Raw genomic sequence first — 21368 nt, forward strand, 5'->3', positions numbered from 1 at the left:
TTCCCAGCCTAACTCCATGTCCGGTTCTAGGGGCCGACAAATCACGGCAGTGATAGGTATTCCGTGGAGCATTTCTCGCCAGCAAAACACGAGTCACGCGACAGAGAATGTTCGGTCTATGCCGACTCTGCTCTGCCCAATACCGCGGGAACTCAATGCCGATCGCAACACACGGACGACAGCCGATCTGTCTTTACTCTAGACATACATTACCCGTGCAAGGGAAGTCATGTTGCTTGATGTCTCACCCGTTAATCGAGATATGCAGCTCATTTGCATATCCAAGCCAAGTCTAAGAATGAAGTCATGTTTACATGGAATGGCTTGATCTTGCATTGTTAGTTCACCCAGCAAGGATCGTGTTTGTCCAATCCCTTGCGTCCGGATTGCATGGCACACCAGCGTCTCCACCCTGAGCGGGATACATATTTGATAAAATGGTCTGGCCCCGGGGCCGTGATCTGATCACGATATATCATTCAATCACTCCCCAGGGCCTCATGACGGGACCAACATCTTGCTACCCCGCTGTCTCCGACGACGTGGTAGCTTGAGGTTGTATCATCTTTCAATTTAAGAATACGAAAGCCCGCCCTGCCCCTCCGAGTGCGGCTTGGCGCGACGATCCCCTCTTCTCGATTGGCGAGTTGTTTGTCCGGTTGCTGCCTCCGCCTCAACCTACGGTGGCTAGTTTTTGGCTAGTTTTTGGGCTTCGGGGGTGCTCCGCCCCCGTTCTTCCCCGCGTTCTACGAGCGGGGCTTACGGTGAGTTGAGTTGACGTTCCAATCAGATATTCTGAACTTGAATAGTGGTGTGATAGAAAAGATATAGCCAAGCTTTTAAGCAAGCGAATCTTTTGTGTTTTCTTGATTTGGAAAAGCCCCGGTGGGCTGGATCATTATGTGTCTCTCACCGATATATGACTTTTCCTTGCCGGCTAAGTATTCACCCCAGCAACTAAGGCTCACCCCTAGCAAGATCAACCTCCCAATTTTCGAGGCAATAACAAAAACGACATTACTGCATTTGGTCCAATGTAAATTACAGTTATTGAGGAATATCACAAGTTAATAAGCTGCTAAGGCGCTGATGCTGTTGAAAATATAACTGACCCCAAATGTAAAGTATCTGGAACCAGTCTAAAATGGTAGGCCAGTTGGTCAGTTCCACCAGCCTTAATTCAGAATACGTACAGGTGGCAGATCATCTGTATACTTTATTGGCAAGTAAGATAGGCCAATGGATAGTTGGATAGCTTTGGCAGGTTGGGAATTCGGCCATCTCTTCTGCAAAAAGATAAAACGAGAGATGGCAGTGTTGCTCCAATCCAGAACATGTGCAACAGACCCGATTAGAGCGGCCAATATTGTACAGACAGGACGGTCCGATTGCTAAGGTGGTCCAAATGAACCCAATTTGGACTAATATATTGGCTTGGATAGGACATACTACTCCGAAGATTCAACTACTGTGGTTGACTTAACGGTTGAGGGTAACTAAAATGGTTAGTCTGGCCTTCACATTGCTAGGTAGCTCAGGAGAACGCAGTCTGTTGACAATATCAGAACCCCAACCAGAGCTATCGACCGAAGAACTTACCTTGTGCCAAGCTTCCCATCGTGCAAGTGATCAGCTATAAATAAAGTTCGAGTAGAATTTCCATGCCTAGACCCAATTACGCGTAATCTTTTGATAACATTCCAAAGCAAATAACAAGAGATGAAAATCTTTATATCTGCATTGTAAATCATAGCCTAACTTATTTTGGACCACGCCAAAGCTAGACGCATGTAGTCAGTTTCTATAAACCGAGATGCGACGCCTATTTAGAAGACTGAACGAATGGACTCCCCTTGAAAATTTAAATTAAACAAATTTCTGCAAGGATAGTCAGATTGGCCACAGCATAAATTTTGACATTTTTAGTCTGGTCAGCTTGTGTGTCATCAAGTCGGGGATGAATATATCCTACTGCCTTAATTCGATAATACTACCAAAGAGCATCGGGCATCGAGCAGGCATTAGAGTATCTATATCTTTATCCTCCGTTTCTTTGAGCATGGTGTAACAGGATGCGGGTGGTAATACAAATCCAAAATCTTTCGCGATTTGCAGATCCTTTATTTGTGATCATGTCCATCCGGCCTAGTAAGTAGAATATGGCCTAAGAGCTAAGAAATTGTGTAATAGAGAGCTAGAAAATGGCGGCGTAGATGCAAAATTACCTAGTTAAGACATTTGCCTGTGTCTAGAAGGAATCCGCGAGCGGCGTTTGGTCATTTGCGATTGTCTAGTTGAACCTCATTGAGAAATATCCGAATCTATGGGACACAATAAGATTCGAACAATGCGATTCCCCTGTTCCCGTCAGCATGATGACTGATTGTTTCTATCGGGATTGAATTGATATCGGGGTTTGGGTGGGACAATCCGGGAAGCTCTGTATGACCCCGGGATTAGGGCTGATCACCGAAGCTCTGCAGTGAGAAGGCCCACCTATCATGGCATGATATGCATCAAATGTAGCTCTAACAGACCCCGGGCTTAAAATAGGCAATTTATACTTGGTTACATGCAAATTATCGAACTTCCGGGGACTATCCTCTGGCGTGACACTACATTGAAGCAAACCCCGTATTTATTCGCCGGGGCTCAGACTTGCGGCTTTACTGCCAAGCAGGACGACCATTGTTCAACAGCTTCAAAGCAGTCCCCGAATCCGAGAGCTTCCGAATCTCATGATGTTGCTCATTCTGTGTTTCGGGGTTTGGGGCGGCAGGTCATTGTTTCACATCCAACATACAAGACAGTTGGAGGTGTTATAAATTGAGGTTCTTCCCGGGCTTGAGACAGAGATCTTTATTCTACACAACAGTCTTCAAAGTAAACACTCGTGAAAATACAACGAACATCTCAAAATGGTTCCCGTTCTCAAGAAGTACAAGGCCGCAGCAGTCAATGCTGAGCCTGGCTGGTTCGACCTCCAGGAATCTGTTCGCCGGACAATCCACTGGATCGATGAAGCCGGAAAAGCAGGCTGCAAGCTGATTGCTTTCCCCGAGCTGTGTTAGTATCAAAATCCCAAGTACCGGATACAATATACTAACGAATGTACATAGGGATCCCCGGCTACCCATACTGGGCTTGGAAGACGAACTACCAGGAGAGCTTGCCTCTGCTGAAGAAGTATCGCGAGAACAGCCTGGCCTCCAACTCGGATGAGATGCGTCGCATCCGCGAAGCAGCCAAAGCCAACAAGATTTGGGTGTCTCTCGGATACTCGGAGCTTGATCTCGCCAGCTTGTATACGACGCAGATTATGATTAGCCCAGCTGGAGATGTCATCAATCACCGTCGCAAAATCAAGGCCACCCACGTCGAGCGCCTTGTCTTCGGTGACGGCACTGGCGACACTACCGAATCAGTGATGGAAACTGAGATCGGCCGCATTGGACACCTGAATTGCTGGGAGAACATGAACCCTTTCCTGAAGGCGTACGCCGCCTCACTGGGTGAGCAGGTGCACATTGCTGCCTGGCCTCTGTATCCCGGAAAGGAGACCCTCAAGTACCCGGACCCATACACCAATGTGGCCGAGGCAAACGCTGATGTACATTTCCCGTTCCTTTTTCTTTCCGCGATGAGGCGTTGGTCTGATTACTGACAAGACTTCTCAGCTTGTTACCCCTGCTTACGCGATCGAGACCGGTTCGTTCACTCTTGCGCCTTGGCAGACAATTACTGCCGAGGGAATCAAGCTCAACACGCCTCCTGGAAAGGAGCTTGAGGATCCCAACATCTACAATGGAAATGGCCGTATCTTTGGGCCTGATGGACAGAACCTCGTTCCTCACCCTGACAAAGACTTCCAAGGACTTCTTTTCGTTGACGTAAGTGGATGATGTTTTGTTTCACCAGAATGTCAAACTAATTGGTCGTCGAACAGATTGACCTCGACGAGATCCATCTGACCAAGTCTTTGGCCGATTTCGGTGGTCACTACATGCGCCCAGACTTGATCCGTCTTCTTGTCGACACCAACCGCAAGGACTTGGTCGTGCACGAGGACAGAGTCAATGGAGGTATCGCTTACACTCGGACTATTGACCGGGTCGGACTTTCTGCTCCTTTGGATTCGTCGGCTACTGAGGCTCAACCCGAGAGCTTGTAGAGATATTTGCTGGACTCTAGCAGAGATTTGTATTATAGAAAACAGAAATACCAACTTGTTCACTCTTTTACCTTGAGAAAATTTGTCATACGATTTTTCATGCATTCTGGGCATTTGATCTCCGATCAGCCAGTTACAAGAAAGTGAAGTTCACGAGGGTTCTTATAGTAACGAAGAAGCGAGTTTGAGGTCTGCTTAGCCCTGATTATTGGCGCCCGTTGCTATAAACAAGCGCCTGGTCTAGGCGCTATTCGGAGAACCCAGTCGTAGTTTTGAAGGTAATTTCCATTTTGCTCTGTTATGGTCTAACGGAAACGTTGAGCTGAATTAGTTGATAAAGTCTGGGCAGTGACTTAGTCGCTCAGACCTAAGGGCTGAGACTCGTGAAACGCGTGGACGTACATTCCGATCTCTTAAAATTCTTCACATTCCTGAAGATTCTGTCTTGTGTGAGCTCAAGGTTGCAAACTCAAGCTCAAGACTTGCAGTTGCAACAATGTGCAGACCCATATTTTTCTACCCGACTTGTCTACGGGCTGGCAAACGGACAATGGCCCCTGAATTAGACGGATGTAAGAGTGTAACAGTGTAACCGTGAGCCTTTCTGGAGTACAATGCACATCATAAATTTTGGTTCTTTGTCTCAGATATAATGCACTTGTCGCCGGAAATGGAAGTACCGAGGACGACAGGTCTCAACCACATTGCCATGGCTATACCTACCACTCCATATTTCCAGCGCATTAGATAGTATATTATGTCTTGAATAACTTTTAAATTTTTCAATTTTGGAGGGCTTGGGCTTTAACGTGAATTAAAACCATGCCCACGGCGGTCATATACAACAATATGTATACTTAGTCACAAAGAATACCCTGGCGTTGTTAAACAGCATATTTTGATCTATAGAACCTGAAAATGTTTAAGTTTAGTCTTATACCAACACTACGTAGCCTAAATATGCTCAAGCTCCTGGACGTCTAGAAGCTGCCAAGAAAATGACATTCCGTAAAAGGTGTCGGAGATGCCACGTGCCGATCACCATCACATCACGGAATGTGAAATCTTGCTGCAAACAACGTTTGGGACTTTTTTTTCCCCCTGAGTCACTTAATATGTACGACACGATGTGTTTGGTCTATGTTGAAAGTATCCAGTCCAGATGGCAATCGAGTCGAAAATCGCAAGGGAAACCCTAATCGATATAGGGCAATGAAGTATGGAGTATAGCTTCCCCGGATACTATTTTGGGTCGCAGTTTCCAGTAGAACACATAGTGACGGAGTTAGGAAGTGACGAATGTGATGAATATGACACTTTCACAGTCCCACATTGTCCAACTACTTCTCCAGACCAGATCCATATTCGTTGTGACCTTCAACCCCGTCCACAGGTGATATCGAAGAAGCACCCAAGACGCCGCTTCCCGGGGTCAGCTAGGTACCGTTACTCTCGTCCAGAGAACAAAGTCTTTGTGCCTTTTATCAAACCTCAAACCCCAGGACACCCTGACCCACCACTGTTTTCGGCCACTCCACTTTCCTATTGATTCAGACCCCGGCGAAGAATAATCTACACAGGTACGTTACTTTTGCTTCATTTTCTATCATTCCCCGTGGGGACTTCCGTTCTCGCCCAGGTAACCTTCTGTTTGCCTGCATCCGGCTACCTGATCAGCCACCCATCGAAATCGAGTTACTTATAACAGCCAATCTCCAACCATTCATCTCAAATCTAATCATTCCTGATTCTTCATTCTTCATTCCTCATTCCTCATTACTCATACTTCAACTCCAGCCTCCTGATTTTCTGGGTCTGACCAAGTTAGGGGTTTCAACATGCCGACCATGTCCAAGTTCGCCCAGAAGTCCTTGCTCGGGCTGTCCCTATTGGCAGCCTTGGTGGAGGCCACACCCACGGTGTAAGTGTTACCTCTGTTACCTCTCTATCAGCACTACAGTTCTACTGCACCCGTGTCTATACAGATACTAACATAAATCGGTGTATAGTAGTCTGAACTTCGACTATCGTGGTGACAAGGTCCGGGGTGTCAACCTCGGTGGTTGGCTGGTAACAGAGCCCTGGATTACCCCCTCTCTTTTTGACGCAGCTGGCGATGCCGCTGTTGACGAGTGGTCTCTTTGTGAGACTTTGGGTGCGGACGGATGTCGCTCTGTTCTGTCCCAACACTGGAGCAGTTTCATTACCGCCGACGACTTGAACCAAATTGCCAGCGCAGGAATGAACCACGTCAGAATCCCCGTGGGATACTGGGCCCTGAAGCACGTGGAGGGTCACCAATACGTAGATGGTCAGCTGGAGTATCTTGACAAGGCCATCGGCTGGGCTCGTGCCGCCGGTCTCAAGGTCATTCTTGACTTGCACGGAGGTAAGTTTCCGCATCTATATATTACATGACAACCACTGACCAACAACACAGCTCCTGGCTCTCAGAATGGCTTTGACAACAGTGGAAGGCGCGGCCCTATTCAATGGCAACAAGGTAATACTGTTAACGATACCAAGGATGCCCTGGAAGCTCTTGCCGCGCGCTACAAAGGTGATGGAGACGTCGTCACTGCGATCGAGGCTTTGAACGAGCCTAGCATCCCAGGTGGAGTGAACCAGGATGGTCTGAAGCAGTACTACTACGATTCATGGGGCCTTCTTCGAAAGGCAAGCCAGGACACCACGCTTGTCCTGCATGACGGTTTCGTGCCTACTGAATCATGGAACGGCTTCATGAGCGAGTCTACCGGTGTCTGGTATGTGATGATGGACACCCACCATTACGAAGTGTTTGACACCGGTCTTCTCGCCATGGACACCAAAACCCACGTCAACAACGTCTGCAGCTTTGCCAAAGATCATGTTGAGACCAATGATAAGTGGACTATTGTTGGTGAGTGGACCGGTGCCATGACCGACTGTGCCAAGTACCTGAACGGAAAGGGTATCGGTTCCCGCTACGATGGTACTTTCTCCGGTGGTGGTAAGCCTATCGGCAGCTGTGAGGGCAAGTCTACTGGATCCGTGAATGCTCTGTCTGAGGATGACCGAAGCAACCTTCGTCGCTTCATCGAAAGTCAACTTGATGCTTATGAGAAGGGTACCGGCTGGCTCTACTGGACCTGGAAGACCGAGGGTGCTCCTGAATGGGACATGCAACAGCAAATCGCTGGCGGTGTCTTCCCCAACCCTGTCACTAGCCGTGAATTCCCCGGCCAGTGCTGAGCAATACCATTTTTTGCCTTTCTGCTCTTGTTTCCCAAATACAGCATGAAGCATGATACTGATTTGAGGTGTTTTTGTTTTTTTTTTCTTTTGTCCAACTTTTTGTCCAGACCTGATTCATATTCTTTAATTGTCTGCTGGGCTTGCGTGTAAGCGAATTGTTTGCTCAGGTGTTAGGTGTGCTTCATTTTTAGGGCTTGCTGGTTGTGAAACTGACAATTCAACTGATATTCTTTTGCTTACTTGGAGTTCCTTGCTCTTCCTCCTGAAGGATAGCCATTTACATACTAATTTTGGTAAACTCCCAACATCAAAAGGTACATGTGGAGCCTACCAGGGCAACCTTAACTTTTCTCAAAGTGCCTAGGGGACCTAGGTACAACCTAATGGTACCTCCAGGGCTAACTCCCTTCTCTGGAGAAGGCTGTGTTTTGGTGGGAATTCCCTTTTTCTTTTTGTGTTCTCTTCCCTTATTATTAAAAAAAAAAACAATTGTACATCGTAGAGCCCTAAAAGAAAAATGACACGGGGAACTGATCACTGGCCTATGAATCCCAAGAATTCATTTTCCGTTCTCGATGCATAAGGACTAAAGCTCCATAAAATATCTATGATTCAGCGATTATGGGAAGCTTTGAATGATATCTTATGGATTGGGATATGTAGCTGGTATTCTGAGAATGCTAAAAGTCGAATAGGTATGGACCTGGTGGTCATGCAAATAGAACAATATGAGGGTGTAAGAAGCATATACAATGTAATGGTGACAATGCAAATGAAAAATGTGCCACTGATATCAAAGTGAGCAAGGTCTTCTTCCTTGACTCAGAGCAACCCAAGTGCTCCAAACGCCGCAACGACTTCGGTGTCAACGTTGACCAGCCACTCATCCTGGAACCGCTGCGGCCCACCACAGCCGGCAATAACCTCTTGCAGACGATGGCGCACAAAGTCTCGGATCATGAAGCGATGGATTGCATCCCCGGACTGCCAGTCACGGCGACGAATGATCTCGGGAGATTCGACCTCCGTGCTTTCTGGCATCGCGGTTGCTGATCCGGCTGGTGCATTCCAGCAGACCAAATAATCGGCATTTGGGTCGGTACCACCGTCTGCTAACTCGGTGATGAGATCTGTCCATACACTCAAGTATGATTGCAGGTGAGAAAGGATGTAGGCGGGGGGTGGAGGGGGTAAAGACGGGTCGAGTGGCGCTCCTTGTAGGGCCAAGAGTTGGGTGAGGGCAAGTACGTGCAGTTTCTTTTGGTTAATGCTGCCAATGTTGTCGTAGTGCAAAAACCATTCGGTCATGATCCAGGTAAGTGATTGTTCTTCGGATGAGTTGGTTGCGGCGGCGACCGATGAGGCTAAAATGGTAGGGCTGGCCAGCGCAAGGCGCGCTAGCACAGAGTAGTAATCGCTCTCGACGACACCGACCACGGGCGAGGACTTTCTGTTTGGGCCAGACGTCTGACTCACTTCATGGGCAGAGTAAAGGCCTTCTAGCAGGGAGGCAAGGAATGAGCTGTCCAGGAGGGATTGGGAAATGACGCCATAGGTTGCTTCGCTACCGCCGTCGACGGTCTCAGCACCGCGAAGCATCAAATCAGCAAGGCGAGGTATCACACCGAGACGTTGCTTGGTTGTGGATTTGAGTAGTGATTCAAGAATCACCAAGATTTGGAACCGGAAACGGTCACTGAGGATCTCCTGCGGCGCAAGGAACACATAAGATTCGAGGATATGAATGGCCTGCGGAGTGCTATCGGTTGCTGCTTCGAGAATGGGGAACAAAGACGGGAGGAGTGATATGATCTCCGGTGAGGCAGGAGATGGCGTGGCCTGGAGTATGGCATGCCAGAGATCGAGTGCCTCATCTAGAAGGTAAACAATGGTTTCCTTGGTGAAAAGTTAGGCTAAGCTTATATGTGCAGCATGATTCACACGGGACTTACCGAGCCAGGTTCCACTGAGCTTTGGATCAGTGGAAGAATGAGAGAGTGATATCTCACAGACTCCTGTCCTAGTGATTGGATCAGGGATGACAGCAAAGTCAGAATGGCTTGTTTCATCAAGTGTTCTTCGCCAGAGCTTTCCCACAACGGCGGGAGTAAAGAGATGATTCGATCGGAGAAAGGGGTGATCTAATAGTATGAGTTTCGCAGCCGCCAACGAAAATGAGGCAACAACTTACATGATCTTCCATCTTCACCACCACCATGCGAACGGTCTCCAAAAGCCCCATCTTGGTATCCGAGGATTCGACTTCTTGAACGAGAGACATGAGACTCTCCAAGATTGTAGGCGCAAATGACATAAATGCTTCGGGTGTAAATTCGTATGAGTCAAGTACACTCCGGAGTTGTCGACCGGCGGTGATGCGGACAACCAGGTCGTTCAAAGGATCATGCTTGCCGAGCAAATGTTGAAAGATCTGGTAAATTGCGTTCATGTTCAAATCGCCTGCCTTCACCGGGACCCATTGGCCAAGTACGAGCGCGATTCTTCTCCTTAAAAGCTTGTACTCTGGTTCCTGAGACTGGACCTCAGCAATCATGGTATGCTCCAAGAATGCGTTGAAGTCCAGATGTTGTTCAAGACTGGCCGCAGCCAAGCCGATGGCAGAATACAGCGAGTCTTTCAACAACACATTGTGGTTGTCGGTGCCTAGAATATAAATGTCAGTCGCGCACACTTTATATAGCTCACCAATAACTTACTCGCGAAAGTATAGAATACAGTCAGCAAACGGGGAATCAGTAAATCCTTGAAGTGAATCACGAGATCAAGGAAAAGTTTTTCCGAACATGAACGGATTGAGAACTCCCAAGCATCAGCGTTCTCTTCCTCTCGCTTCTCCCAGTCCTCCGGTTCTTCTTCCCAATCTTGGAAATCGATCTTGCGGAACCTGAAGAACTGCGTGACGAGTAGCTCCATAACATTGATCACAAATTCTTCGGTAAAGAGTTGCGTTTTGACGAGCTGAACAGATTGTTTCCGCTCCTCCTTGTCTTCCGGTGTCTGGTATTTGAAAGTCTGAGCAGGGTTGAACGCCATTTTTGCGCATGCACGAATCAAGAGCAGAGCCCGGAGGCCAGTCTTCTCAGCCAAGGATTTCCCTTCATCTTCGCCCCCAGCACCAAGGCTGTCATACTTCTCGCCGAGTTTGACGACTAATGACCAATACGATTTGACGAGCGAGATACTATCTGGCAGCAACGCGAATGATGCGGGGTGTGTTTTGGCCATTTCAACATGCAACTTCGACATCTGCAGCAAATGCTTCTCGATAGCCCGATGAATTAGTTCGGGTAGATTTGTAGACCCATCCACGAGGGAATGGAATTTGCTGAAGTGCGAATGGGTCAGCTCCCAGAAGCCCTGTACTTCTTGGCTGCGACTCGGGTGTTCAAAGCCAGCAATGATCAGGCGCCTTAGGACCTTGAGAGACACCAAGCTCAATTCGAGGATTTCCAGCAACTCCCCCTCGCCGGCACCACCCTGCTCCAGTATCGTCCCCCATTGATTGATTTTATCAACATATATGCCTCCTAGTAACTGGAATATCTCAGGCGATGCAGACTGAAGATTGTGTCGCGTTCGTTGAATTCGTGCCGTAGATAATTCCTTGATTATTTCTAGCAATATGAGGAGTGTTCGGGGAAGTTGAAGCGGATTTGCTCCGGGTTGGACGGAGGATCGGAGTGAGGAAATGATGTACGAAATGGCATCGGGCCTGATTGAAATTAGAATGAGAAGACCAACAGCTGAATCTTGCCATACCAGTCATGAGGAAACTCAAATCGCATGATTTTCGCAATCATCAGGGAGTTATGGAGAGCCAGCAGCGGCGCAGGCTCAACGATTCCTGCCTCAAGGGCCCGGGTCTTGATATGTTCCTTTTCTTCCGCTTTGATCGCACTTTCACAGGTGTTAGTATGCCCTCATCTTGGCAGTATTCCAATAACATACTTTGGTGCTGTCTTGCGCCAGTATTTATCGATGCCGTTCTTCAGTTGGATAATGGCAAGATAGCGAACGTCATTCGGTACGGAGTGGTCAAGAAATACTTCCTATAAGTTGTAAAATGTGTTATTAGGCGACGCAACAACAACCAAGATCGTCAACTGATACCTGTAGAAAAGAGTAGTACATGCCCTGTTTCTCCCAGTTCTGGAGCTGTTCTGTGCCAGTCCGAACTTGCTGCTGAGATGAGCTTGCCGCAAGTACTAGCGTATTGAGCACATTTTGAGGGCTGAGTGGGTTGGTCTCGCCCTGTGCTTCGATGGCGAAGGCCATGGCGAATAGCGGTGTTTGTTGATCGACGCGTGAAAAAAAGAGCTGCAAAGCCTGTATGTAGTTCTGCTAATACAAGCACCAAATCAGAGTTCCACTGAAGTGCCCTGAATCACTAGACATTCATGAAAAGGAACTCTGGGTGAGTTCCAAGATGTTAATTGATCTAAGAACTGACATGTCTCGTTGGAGCTCCCTATCCAGCGTAGACTCCCCGCCTCCGGAAAAGCCATACTCCGGTCCCGCCGTACCCTAGGGTTGGACCCTAACCTCTGCCCCGATTCAGATCTGTTGCTAGGGCTCCCAACGTTTCCCCTCAGTGGAGACAATGGCCTCGGGAAGTCCAGCCTCAACCAGCTTGCTCGGGGTGTTATCAAACTAGGATCGACAACTTCCAAGGTTGTTTTCGAGCAAACATCTTTCGATTCACCTACAATGCTCCCCATCTTCCTCCACTCGTGACATACCTATGATGTAGCATGATGCAACTACAATTCCTAACTTGAAGTGAAGTAGGTATGATGTGGATGGGGCGATGTATATAAAGCATAGATGGCAATCTCTAAGCTCAAATCCATTTTAAACACCTCATCAAGTTACGTACATACTACAGCATATAAAAATTCCAAACAACATGCCTACCACCGAAGAATTGAAGCATGTAGGCTTCAACGCCGAGAGGGACCTCAACTCCCACCAGGCCAAGCAAGGTCGCAGCAGGAAGAGTGACTCAAGTACGTGGAGAAACCGGTCTTAATCGGTGTCATTTATCTAATAACCATTCAAGCTGTCGAGTCTGGTGTTGACGAGATGGTCGACCAGCGATTCTCTCAGCCCACCAGTGTGAAGTACGGCCCTGGCTCAACTGCTTCTGGCAGTGACCACCGTATAATTCCGGAGGATGAGGGTGGTGTTCGTGATGACCGAAACAGGTAAGTTATACACAGCTTCTATGAGCTGTCAATCGTTCACATTATTAACATTCCGTCCCTTCCAGACTCGCTAGGGCAAGTCAGTTCGAGGGCCCTGGCGGCCCGAGAGACTGATGTCAATATCTAGACCGAGAACCGTGGTGGTGACCAGGATATTCTGAACTTTCAGGATATAAAGCGTGGAAGAATTGCCCAGTAAAAATATATACTACAAATGATACCTGATGACCTGTACGATAATGGAATTTTCAACATTTAATATTGTTCAAGACTCGACATATACACTGACCCAGGTATCAGAGTTATGTCGCATAGCAATGAACCTCACCAATGTTACCTTCCTAACTAGGACAATGGATACATTTCGAAATCCGACCCCGCCCAAGTATAGCACAGCAAACCTGGAAGCTTTGCCATCCCACGTGATTGTCTTGAAATTTACAGGATCACAGGAAATATTCATTGAAATTATCTGCTCAATGGGAATTCTCATTTTATGGCTCTCTCAAAATGGCCAAGTGCTGGCTTCCAAGGTTCTAATGTTTACTTGTACTCCCCGACAACTACTCAGGTGGGAAACTGCCTAAGTAGGTAGTCCCAAGGTGTATCCTAATATTTCACCCAGCCCTGTAGTATATATGTCTTTTGATGGTATATCTATATAAAATACCTATGTTGTACTACATATGTATGTAGGATGTTGCGGGTTTCCTGTCACTCCTACAACATATGTAGGTCCATTTCTGTTTTAGTGCTCATCTGCTGTCTTTTTTATCCCTGAGTGAACTTAGCACGCCCCTAGGTAAAGCTCAGTGATTTGCCTGGGCACCCCCGGGCGTTCCCCACTCACTAAGCGTTAGGCTAAGTATCCAAGTCGCCTTATCTCAAGAAAATGCACCTGGGCACGCTAGCGTCCTATAAGTCCCCATAGTGGTTGGACCTGTCTCACTAATAGAAATTACAAGTCAGGTGCATAGGTACATTTATTGATATGTAAAATGTACTCTACATGTACGTGCATAGGTACATAATGGACTGCTTTTTACCGTCTAAAGCTGCTGTGAGGAGTGAGGGGAGAGCGGAGAGGACCTCGGAAGGGCCGGACCCCGGAGTCCGGGGCCGGAGCCCTGGAGGTTCCAAGGTTGCCATGGATTTGCTAGTCAGCTAAGCATTCGCCTTGGTCTTTGGTGCGGGCCATCACCTTGAACTTTTGAACCCTTCGGCCAATCAGAGGGCTCCGTTGCTCCATGTGCCCGCATCATACAACAGATGCTCTACCTAAACTTCAATTCAACATCAGGTACGGAGTACGGAGTACCTATATGAGACTCGAAAGAAAGCTGGTAATGGCACAGGACCTCACGTACCTTGAAGGTACATCTTCCGCTAGAGTTTATCTCCGATGTAAGATGCACGTGTAGTCCACTAGTCCACGGGTGACCCCCTAGCTTCCATACATATTCTGGCATTCCGAACCCCCTCGACGATCTTTTCTTCTTTCTTACCATCCTCATCCACCTCGGTTTGCCTCGGTCTCATCTCATCAGCTACATCAATCTTTAATTGATTTTCTGCGAGATCCATCAAAATGAAGACTGTTCTCGCGGCCTTGGTGGGGGTGGCTGCTCTGGCAGTCGCTCAGACAGCTACCACCTCTGAGCCCGCTCTCGCGGACATTCATGCGGCTGCCGCAACTACCAAGCCGGAGGTTACCACCTCCGATGTCAAGGGCTTGGCGTTTGATCGTTTCTATCAAGTCTGGCTGGAGAACATTGTACGTGACAAACTCCCAAAACATTCCTGGAGTCTCCGAGACACCATGACTAACGGTCTCATAGGACTATGACGATGCTGCCACGGACACCAACATGCAGTGGCTTGCTTCTGAGGGTATTCTGCTGTATGTTTCCAATGACTTACGCTATGAGTGAGATGACTCATGATATTCTTTTAGGACCAACTTCTATGCTGTCACCCATCCTTCCGAGCCCAACTACTGCGCTGCCGCTGGCGGTGACACGTTTGGAATGGATAACGACGACTTTAAGCAGATGCCTGAGAACATTTCTTCTATTGCTGATCTGCTTGACACCAAGAGAATCTCGTGGGCTGAATACCAGGAGCACATTCCCTATGCCGGTTTCCAGGGCTACAATTATTCCAATCAGGCAACTTATCACCCGGATTACGTTCGGAAGCACAACCCATTGGTGCTTTACGACTCCGTTGTGGCCAACAACACTCGCGCACGTTCTATCAAGAGCTTTGATGACTTTGAAAATGATCTCCGTGACAAGAAGCTTCCTCAGTGGGCGTTCATCACTCCTAACATGACCAACGATGCACATGACACCAACATCACTTTCGCTGCCAAGTGGGAGCGTCCTTGGGTGGCCAAATTGCTCGAGGACGAGTACTTCTACAACAACACTCTCCTCCTTCTGACCTTCGATGAGGACGATACCTACACAAACGACAACCGTGTCTTCAGCGTTCTCGTTGGTGGCGCCATTCCTCAACACCTCAAGGGTACCAAGGACAATACCTTCTACACTCACTACTCTAGCATTGCTAGTGTCTCCGCCAACTGGGGTCTTCCTTCCCTGGGTCGCTGGGATTGCGGTGCCAACATCTTCGAGATTGTCGCCAACAAGACCGGTTACGTCAACTACGAGGTCGACAAGACCCATCTCACGCTTAACCAGACCTACCCTGGTCCCATGTCAATTGGGGACAAGTCCACTGGCAATACCTCCACGTTTACTGCCGAGTGGCCGATTCCCATCACCGACAGCAATGAAAAGTGTTCCGCTGGTCACGGTATCCTGGATGTCGTCAAGAAAACATATGGGCACCTGAGCGCAACATACGACACCAAGCCTTACCCCTGGAATGCGAAGACTCACTACAACGACAAGGTCACCGCCAAGCGGTCAAACGAGACCACGGCCAAGACCAACTCTACAGTGGGGGACTCTAGCCACAAAGGCGCTGGTGTGGCTGCCACGGCTCCTATCTCTACTGTCATGCTCGGGGTCCTGCTGGCTATCGCTGCCTACTCCTTCTGATTAAGCTGTTCTTCATCCATTCTTACTGGTCGGCCGGGTGTGGCTGTGGTCCTATGACTCTTTATCATCCGGGAACTTGCAAACGAGGTCCCGATTGACTGGGAAGGAATGTTGTCTCCAAATTTCGGAGATGTAAAACACAAACAGTGATCTCTATCTGGAGGCCAATATCTTAATCTTTAGCTATGAATTCAAATGAACTATCATTCTGACATTGCTGTTCCCATTAAAAGACTACTAGAAAGACCATAACTCCCAGAGACTGCCCCCTTTATGTAGCTAGTCACCTTTTTCTATCTCTCTGGGTGTCAGATACTACTTAACACTGGGTCTTCCTCGGTAGAGCCAGGTACTTCTACATGATTTTATTGTACTCGATTCTTTATAATCCAGAAATCACATATCCAATATCAACCATGCCTTCGATTAAACCAGTTATCTGTCACAGACGTGCTGTCTTGATCAGGATACTCTTAGTCTCAAGGAAACTGTCAAGACTATACAGAAGCCCCTCCCGGCCACTCCCGCTCATCTTGAACCCACCAAACGCAGTATCCTTAGCGTTTGTCGGGCTAGTGCAGTTCACCCCAACAGTGCCCGCATCCAGAGCCTTAGCCAAACGAATGGCACGATCAATATCCTTGGTAAAGACAGCAGCGTACAGGCCAAACTCCGAATTGTTCGCCTTCTCAATCGCTTCAGTCTCAGTGGAAAAGGTATTGATCGCAACCACCGGACCAAAGACCTCCTCCCGCATCAGTCGGGAGTCTTCAGCAACGCCCTCAAAGATAGTCGGTCGCACAAAGAACCCATCATTTGCATCACCACCCAGACTGAGTGTCCCATCCTTCTCTCCAATAGCAAGGTATTCCTTGATCCGGTTATACTGCAGCAGGTCAATCTGCGGACCATGCGAGGTAGCAGGATCGAGTGGATCACCCATCCGGACAGAAGCAAACTTCTCACGGAATAGTTCAATGAATTGTTTGGCCACTGACTCGTGAACATAGATCCGTGAGTTCGCCACGCACACTTGTCCACTATTAAACTGAATGCTGAACTGCGTCTGCGCAACGGCTGTCTCGAGATCCGCATCTTCAAAGATAATCGCCGGTGACTTCCCGCCTAGCTCCATGTGCACGTGCTTCATATTCGACTTTGCGGCTGCTGCCTGGATCTTCTGGCCTGTTGCCGAGGATCCGGTGAAGCTGATACAGCGGACGACCATGTGCGATGACAGTGCCGCTCCAGTAGGGTTGCCGAACCCAGAGATGATGTTGATAACTCCGGGTGGGAAGCCCGCTTTCTCGACTAGCTTGGCTACATAGAGAGACTATGCCGAGTGTCAGTTCGCATGGTTAAGTGATATGCAACAGGTATTGCACAAACCGTCAATGGAGCCTTCTCACTGCTCTTCAATACAACTGTATTTCCCGCCGCCAGTGCCGGCGCCATCTTCCCGGCAAACATGATAAGCGGGAAGTTCCACGGGATGATAAGTGCTACTACCCCATATGGCTGCTTGACGGTCAGATTTAGGTGGTCCGGTGTGTTGAGGCTGGCCGTCCCCTGCGCGGACCAACCGCCACCAGCGAAGTACGCAAAGTACTCGGCTGCTAGCCTAGCGTCGAAGAACTGCGAGATCGGTCGGCCGGTGGAGAGGGTCTCGAGCTTCGCTAGCTCGTCGTTTGATTCCAAGATGAGCTGGGATAGTTTGCGCAGGTATGTGCCGCGCACATCAGTGCCAAGATCACGCCAGGTGGGGAAAGCTGCGTTGGCAGCAGTAACGGCATCCTCTACGTCTTGTATGTCCGCTTCTTGGACTTTGGTAACAGAGTAGATGTTAGCAGTATGTTGGTCTTTTGCGGAGAATGGGACACACCTTGCGCAACGACCTCTTTGGTGTATGGATATACCACCTCGAACGTTTTGTTACTAGATGATGCTCGAAACTAGAAATGTCAGTGTAAAGAAGCATGCTTGGTATATAAATAGCAGTCCTAGGGTAATAAACAAGTTAGTCCATACCTCGCCGTCAATGAACAGCCGAGTCTCGATAGATTCATTCACTGTAGTCGCCATACTGGACTGGTTGATAGATTTGACAATAATGAGCCAAGCAAAAGCGCAGGTTTAGCCAGAAGGCCAATTCAGCACTGGACGATGGTTTGATTTATAAACATGCCAGCAAAGCACCTGGGCAGTGCTTTCAATTAGGCCCGCCATTTCAAACCAATCATTAGTCCTTGACCTCAATGCTAAGGACACCTCCGACATCACCTATCATGGATTTTATTGGGCAATGCGGCTGACCTCGTAGAAATCATGCACAAGGCTGACTTGCATGGATCAATTGAAATGGCTTATGTTGGCGGCCCAGATATCTGTGAAACAATTCCACCCAGGGTCCAGCGATATGTGCAACTCATCGGTCACTTGAGTTGATGATAAGTTTTTGGTCATGGATGCCTTGATCAAATTCAGTGACTGAGGTTAGTATGCATGAGGGTATCTCCGAGGGCCCTCTGAGCCCACCACAACGCTTTCCAATACAACGTTGTACCTAGGCATGTACAAATTAGAATCCTACTTATGTCACTAAGAATTTATAGTTATACTTCTTCACTCACAATACTCCGTATCCAAAAGAGGATTGGAAATGGGAAAGTCACGTGACATACCTCGGCTCGTCCGTCTGGGAAACCGAGCACGGTCGATGAGCAACTCCGGGACCCATTTCCCCGTGCTCTCCAGAATCCCCAACCCGCTCCCTCCTATCCTTTACAAACACGTCATGATTTCGCGATGAGTTCGACAAACTTCGCCGCCGCACAAGAACGGGTTCTTGAACGTCGTCGCCAACGTGAGGCCGAATCGCGCGCCCGCCATGCAGCACAACAGCGGGCCTCGCCGATCAGCCCGGCCACCGTCCAGCGCCTGCCATATCCATTGAATCGATTGCCCAGCTCGGGGTGGCGGATATGGAATTCTATCAAGGGCCGGGATGGCACGCGCCCCGCATTTCGAGTGGGCCAGGTGGATGCTGAATTGTTGGATGAGGAGCTGCTTGGTCTGATGAAGGGCCAGGTCGGGGATGCCCTTAAATACTTCGGGGTATGTCTGAATGCTTGGCGAATGAATGTCTGAAGTGTTGTGATAAGGGTGGCTGACAATGACAATAGCCTCAAATGCGCGAAGATTGGTCACACGAGATTCTGTTCGCGTTGCGAGCTATCCTCTTTAAACTATCAATATGGGATCACAATGCATCATATGGTGCGGCTCTACAAGGCCTCAAATACACCGATAGTCGAAGCAAAGGACCTGTTTACTCTTCTCCAACGAAATGGCAGAAAAGTGTTTATGGCTTATTGACGGTTGGAGGGCGATATGCTTGGGACAAGTGGGAAAGCTGGTTGGTCGGACAAGAAGGTGGATATGATGAGGTTAGTTGCCGACATATTGCTCTATGTTGGCAGTGTTGTACTGACAGATACTATAAAGCCATCACAGGACATCCGAATGCTGTCACGACTAACGGACATGCTCTCGACCTCACACTCGATTGCCGCCTTCGTCTCTTTCCTGGTGTTCTTAGTGAATGGCCGATACCGTACCTTGGTCGATCGCATCCTTCGCATCCGCCTTACTCCGCCGTCTGCACAAGCTAGCCGGGAAGTATCCTTTGAATATCTAAACCGTCAATTAGTCTGGCATGCGTTTACCGAATTCCTCCTTTTCCTCCTTCCTCTTGTTGGAATTGGTCGCTGGCGGCGATGGATCGCCCGTGCCTGGCATAAAATGGTCAATTCTGTCCGGTCAAGCGGGGATGACGACGAGCCTGCCGAAAAACAAGGAGAACTGGCCTTCCTCCCAGAGCGAACATGTGCTATCTGCTACCGCGATCAGAACCCCACTACAACGACAGAAAGTGATGCAATGGCGGCCTCTGCGTCTGGAGGTATTGTGGGATCGGCGCAAACCGATATCACAAACCCATACGAGACCGTCCCTTGCGGCTGTATCTATTGTTTCGTCTGTATTGTGCAGAAAGTCGAAGCAGAAGAGGGTCAGGGATGGTCTTGCCTCCGATGTGGTGAACTTGTTAAGAAGTGCCAGCCTTGGAATGGCGATGTGCTAGAAGAGGCACGGTCGCAGCCTGGCACTGGGAAGATCGTTGGCTTTGCCATTGATGGGGAACCAAATGGCGAAACCCGTGGGACAGATCTTCACCAAGAGGCCTCATCGGACAAATCCAGCCCGTTGCAGGAGATCAGCGCTGATGAAGCCCTGCAGCATTCAGAGCAATGGTCCACCATTGAGAAAGAGTCTACAGAAGACGATGGCGCAAGAGGTATGAACGAAGATGAGGACCTAAAGCCTGCTTCAACATGACAGTAATATTGAGGCACACGTCTCGCACTCTGGATGCCCTTGGGGTATATACTGGCCTTCTCTTCTCCGACTTGTTTATAAATATACAATTACATGGGAATCCGCAGAACATACACAACTTGCAACCCTGATAGAAATTTGAAGATACCCATACTTGAAGACAGGTTTTTCCTTTCACATAATCATACGCAGGACTAATTCAACAAACAGCAGAGAAATCCAAACGGCCACAACTTCTGGCATTCCCGTTTAAGGAATTATCCAGCTGGAGACAGCAGCGTAGAACCCAATGCCAGCCCCAACAAGTTGGAAGGCAGCCCTGATCAAATTCAACTGCGCCCAATGCTGCAAAAGTTCAACCACCTCGCTATCCTCCCTAGCCCGTTTCGCCTTTTCCTGCGGACTGACCACCATGCCCTCAGTACCCTCGGCGCCGGCCGCATCATCGCGCTTTGCATGAGCCTTCAGTTTGGCGTTTGTCTTCTTCATAACCGTTAACGTAAAAGGCACAGTGCTCATCGTAACTCCCACAGCAAGCAGATAGCATGTGGACCAGCTGGACCCAAAGATATCCGGGCCAGGGGTAAGAGAGCCTCGTAATTCCCAGAGTGCATAAAGGTTTGCGAGTGAAGATGCTGCGGATATACCGGGGAAAATCCTGGCGCCACGATCATACAGAGCAAACCACTGGTGTGTCATGTGGGCGGTCGAGGTTCCTGGGGTATCATGGAATGGCAGTGTCGCGCCGGATGGGCGACGGGCTGGAAGCATGATATTCGGAATGCTCATTATGGACAATGTGGCAATGCCGCCTTGTACACTGTGAGTGTCTGGTCATCTGTTGCGTAGTGCTACTTACCTGCTGCCACTGCACAGCCAAGCGTCCCTATTGCCTGGGCGATTCTCACGTCAGTGGCCATTATATGGTTAATCCAGTATTCATTCAAAAATAGGTTACAATGAAGTAGAGCTAAAGGTGGGGGATGTTGGTTTTATAGCATATGTATGACGTTGGTGCCATCCATGGATGGATGATGTGGCGAGAGCCCCCTCTCCCTTGCTGTACTATGTTGTACACTGTAAATAAAGTAATGTAGTAAATATAGCAACCCCAACTTTAACTGTTGATATACAAACTCATAATACTAATTATATACAACCTTATATGTAGATCTGGAAACTAGGCCCAACTCCGATCTGCTCATAAATCGGCCGCATCTGACTGGACAATGAACGTGGGGTCCTGGGGTCGGACATCGGTGCGAAATCGAG

At 48.5% G+C, this 21368-nt stretch overlaps 8 protein-coding genes across 8 annotated transcripts; 5 read left to right on the forward strand and 3 right to left on the reverse strand.

Annotated features, from left to right (window-relative positions):
- The first annotated feature begins 2849 nt into the window (after window positions 1-2849).
- Window positions 2850-4241, forward strand: N7471_004743 (carbon-nitrogen hydrolase family protein). The gene is made up of 4 exons (XM_057277462.1): window positions 2850-3066; window positions 3120-3610; window positions 3678-3890; window positions 3947-4241. Exons 1-4 carry the CDS (start codon window positions 2919-2921, stop codon window positions 4169-4171), a joined length of 1077 nt encoding a protein of 358 aa, XP_057137072.1. The 5' UTR covers window positions 2850-2918; the 3' UTR covers window positions 4172-4241.
- A 1768-nt stretch (window positions 4242-6009) lies between these two features.
- On the forward strand, window positions 6010-7405 carry exg1 (glucan 1,3-beta-glucosidase; the record flags this gene model as incomplete). The annotated part of the gene is made up of 3 exons (XM_057277463.1): window positions 6010-6092; window positions 6181-6560; window positions 6612-7405. The coding sequence occupies 3 exons, from the start codon at window positions 6010-6012 to the stop codon at window positions 7403-7405; spliced, it is 1257 nt and encodes a 418-aa protein (XP_057137073.1).
- Window positions 7406-8230: 825 nt separating this feature from the next.
- N7471_004745 (putative importin 11) lies at window positions 8231-11704 on the reverse strand (the record flags this gene model as incomplete). Its single annotated transcript, XM_057277464.1, has 7 exons — window positions 8231-9304; window positions 9361-9549; window positions 9600-10072; window positions 10126-11141; window positions 11189-11326; window positions 11378-11478; window positions 11540-11704. 7 exons carry the CDS (start codon window positions 11702-11704, stop codon window positions 8231-8233), a joined length of 3156 nt encoding a protein of 1051 aa, XP_057137074.1.
- A 631-nt stretch (window positions 11705-12335) lies between these two features.
- N7471_004746 (uncharacterized protein) lies at window positions 12336-12747 on the forward strand (the record flags this gene model as incomplete). Its single annotated transcript, XM_057277465.1, has 3 exons — window positions 12336-12435; window positions 12489-12633; window positions 12699-12747. 3 exons carry the CDS (start codon window positions 12336-12338, stop codon window positions 12745-12747), a joined length of 294 nt encoding a protein of 97 aa, XP_057137075.1.
- Window positions 12748-14221: 1474 nt separating this feature from the next.
- Window positions 14222-15701, forward strand: N7471_004747 (acid phosphatase PHOa; the record flags this gene model as incomplete). Its single annotated transcript, XM_057277466.1, has 3 exons — window positions 14222-14407; window positions 14472-14533; window positions 14588-15701. 3 exons carry the CDS (start codon window positions 14222-14224, stop codon window positions 15699-15701), a joined length of 1362 nt encoding a protein of 453 aa, XP_057137076.1.
- Window positions 15702-16143: 442 nt separating this feature from the next.
- Window positions 16144-17783, reverse strand: N7471_004748 (aldehyde dehydrogenase family protein; the record flags this gene model as incomplete). Its single annotated transcript, XM_057277467.1, has 4 exons — window positions 16144-17034; window positions 17091-17524; window positions 17584-17653; window positions 17730-17783. 4 exons carry the CDS (start codon window positions 17781-17783, stop codon window positions 16144-16146), a joined length of 1449 nt encoding a protein of 482 aa, XP_057137077.1.
- Window positions 17784-18506: 723 nt separating this feature from the next.
- N7471_004749 (pex2/pex10/pex12 family protein) lies at window positions 18507-20256 on the forward strand (the record flags this gene model as incomplete). Its single annotated transcript, XM_057277468.1, has 3 exons — window positions 18507-18815; window positions 18884-19147; window positions 19206-20256. The coding sequence occupies 3 exons, from the start codon at window positions 18507-18509 to the stop codon at window positions 20094-20096; spliced, it is 1464 nt and encodes a 487-aa protein (XP_057137078.1). The 3' UTR covers window positions 20097-20256.
- An 89-nt stretch (window positions 20257-20345) lies between these two features.
- Window positions 20346-21016, reverse strand: N7471_004750 (anthrone oxygenase family protein; the record flags this gene model as incomplete). Its single annotated transcript, XM_057277469.1, has 2 exons — window positions 20346-20908; window positions 20956-21016. 2 exons carry the CDS (start codon window positions 21014-21016, stop codon window positions 20346-20348), a joined length of 624 nt encoding a protein of 207 aa, XP_057137079.1.
- Between the last annotated feature and the right edge of the window lie 352 nt (window positions 21017-21368).

Source organism: Penicillium samsonianum, assembly GCF_028829775.1.
Source record: "Penicillium samsonianum strain IBT 33392 chromosome Unknown utg000003l_segment0_segment0, whole genome shotgun sequence".
Classification (NCBI taxonomy): domain Eukaryota; kingdom Fungi; phylum Ascomycota; class Eurotiomycetes; order Eurotiales; family Aspergillaceae; genus Penicillium; species Penicillium samsonianum.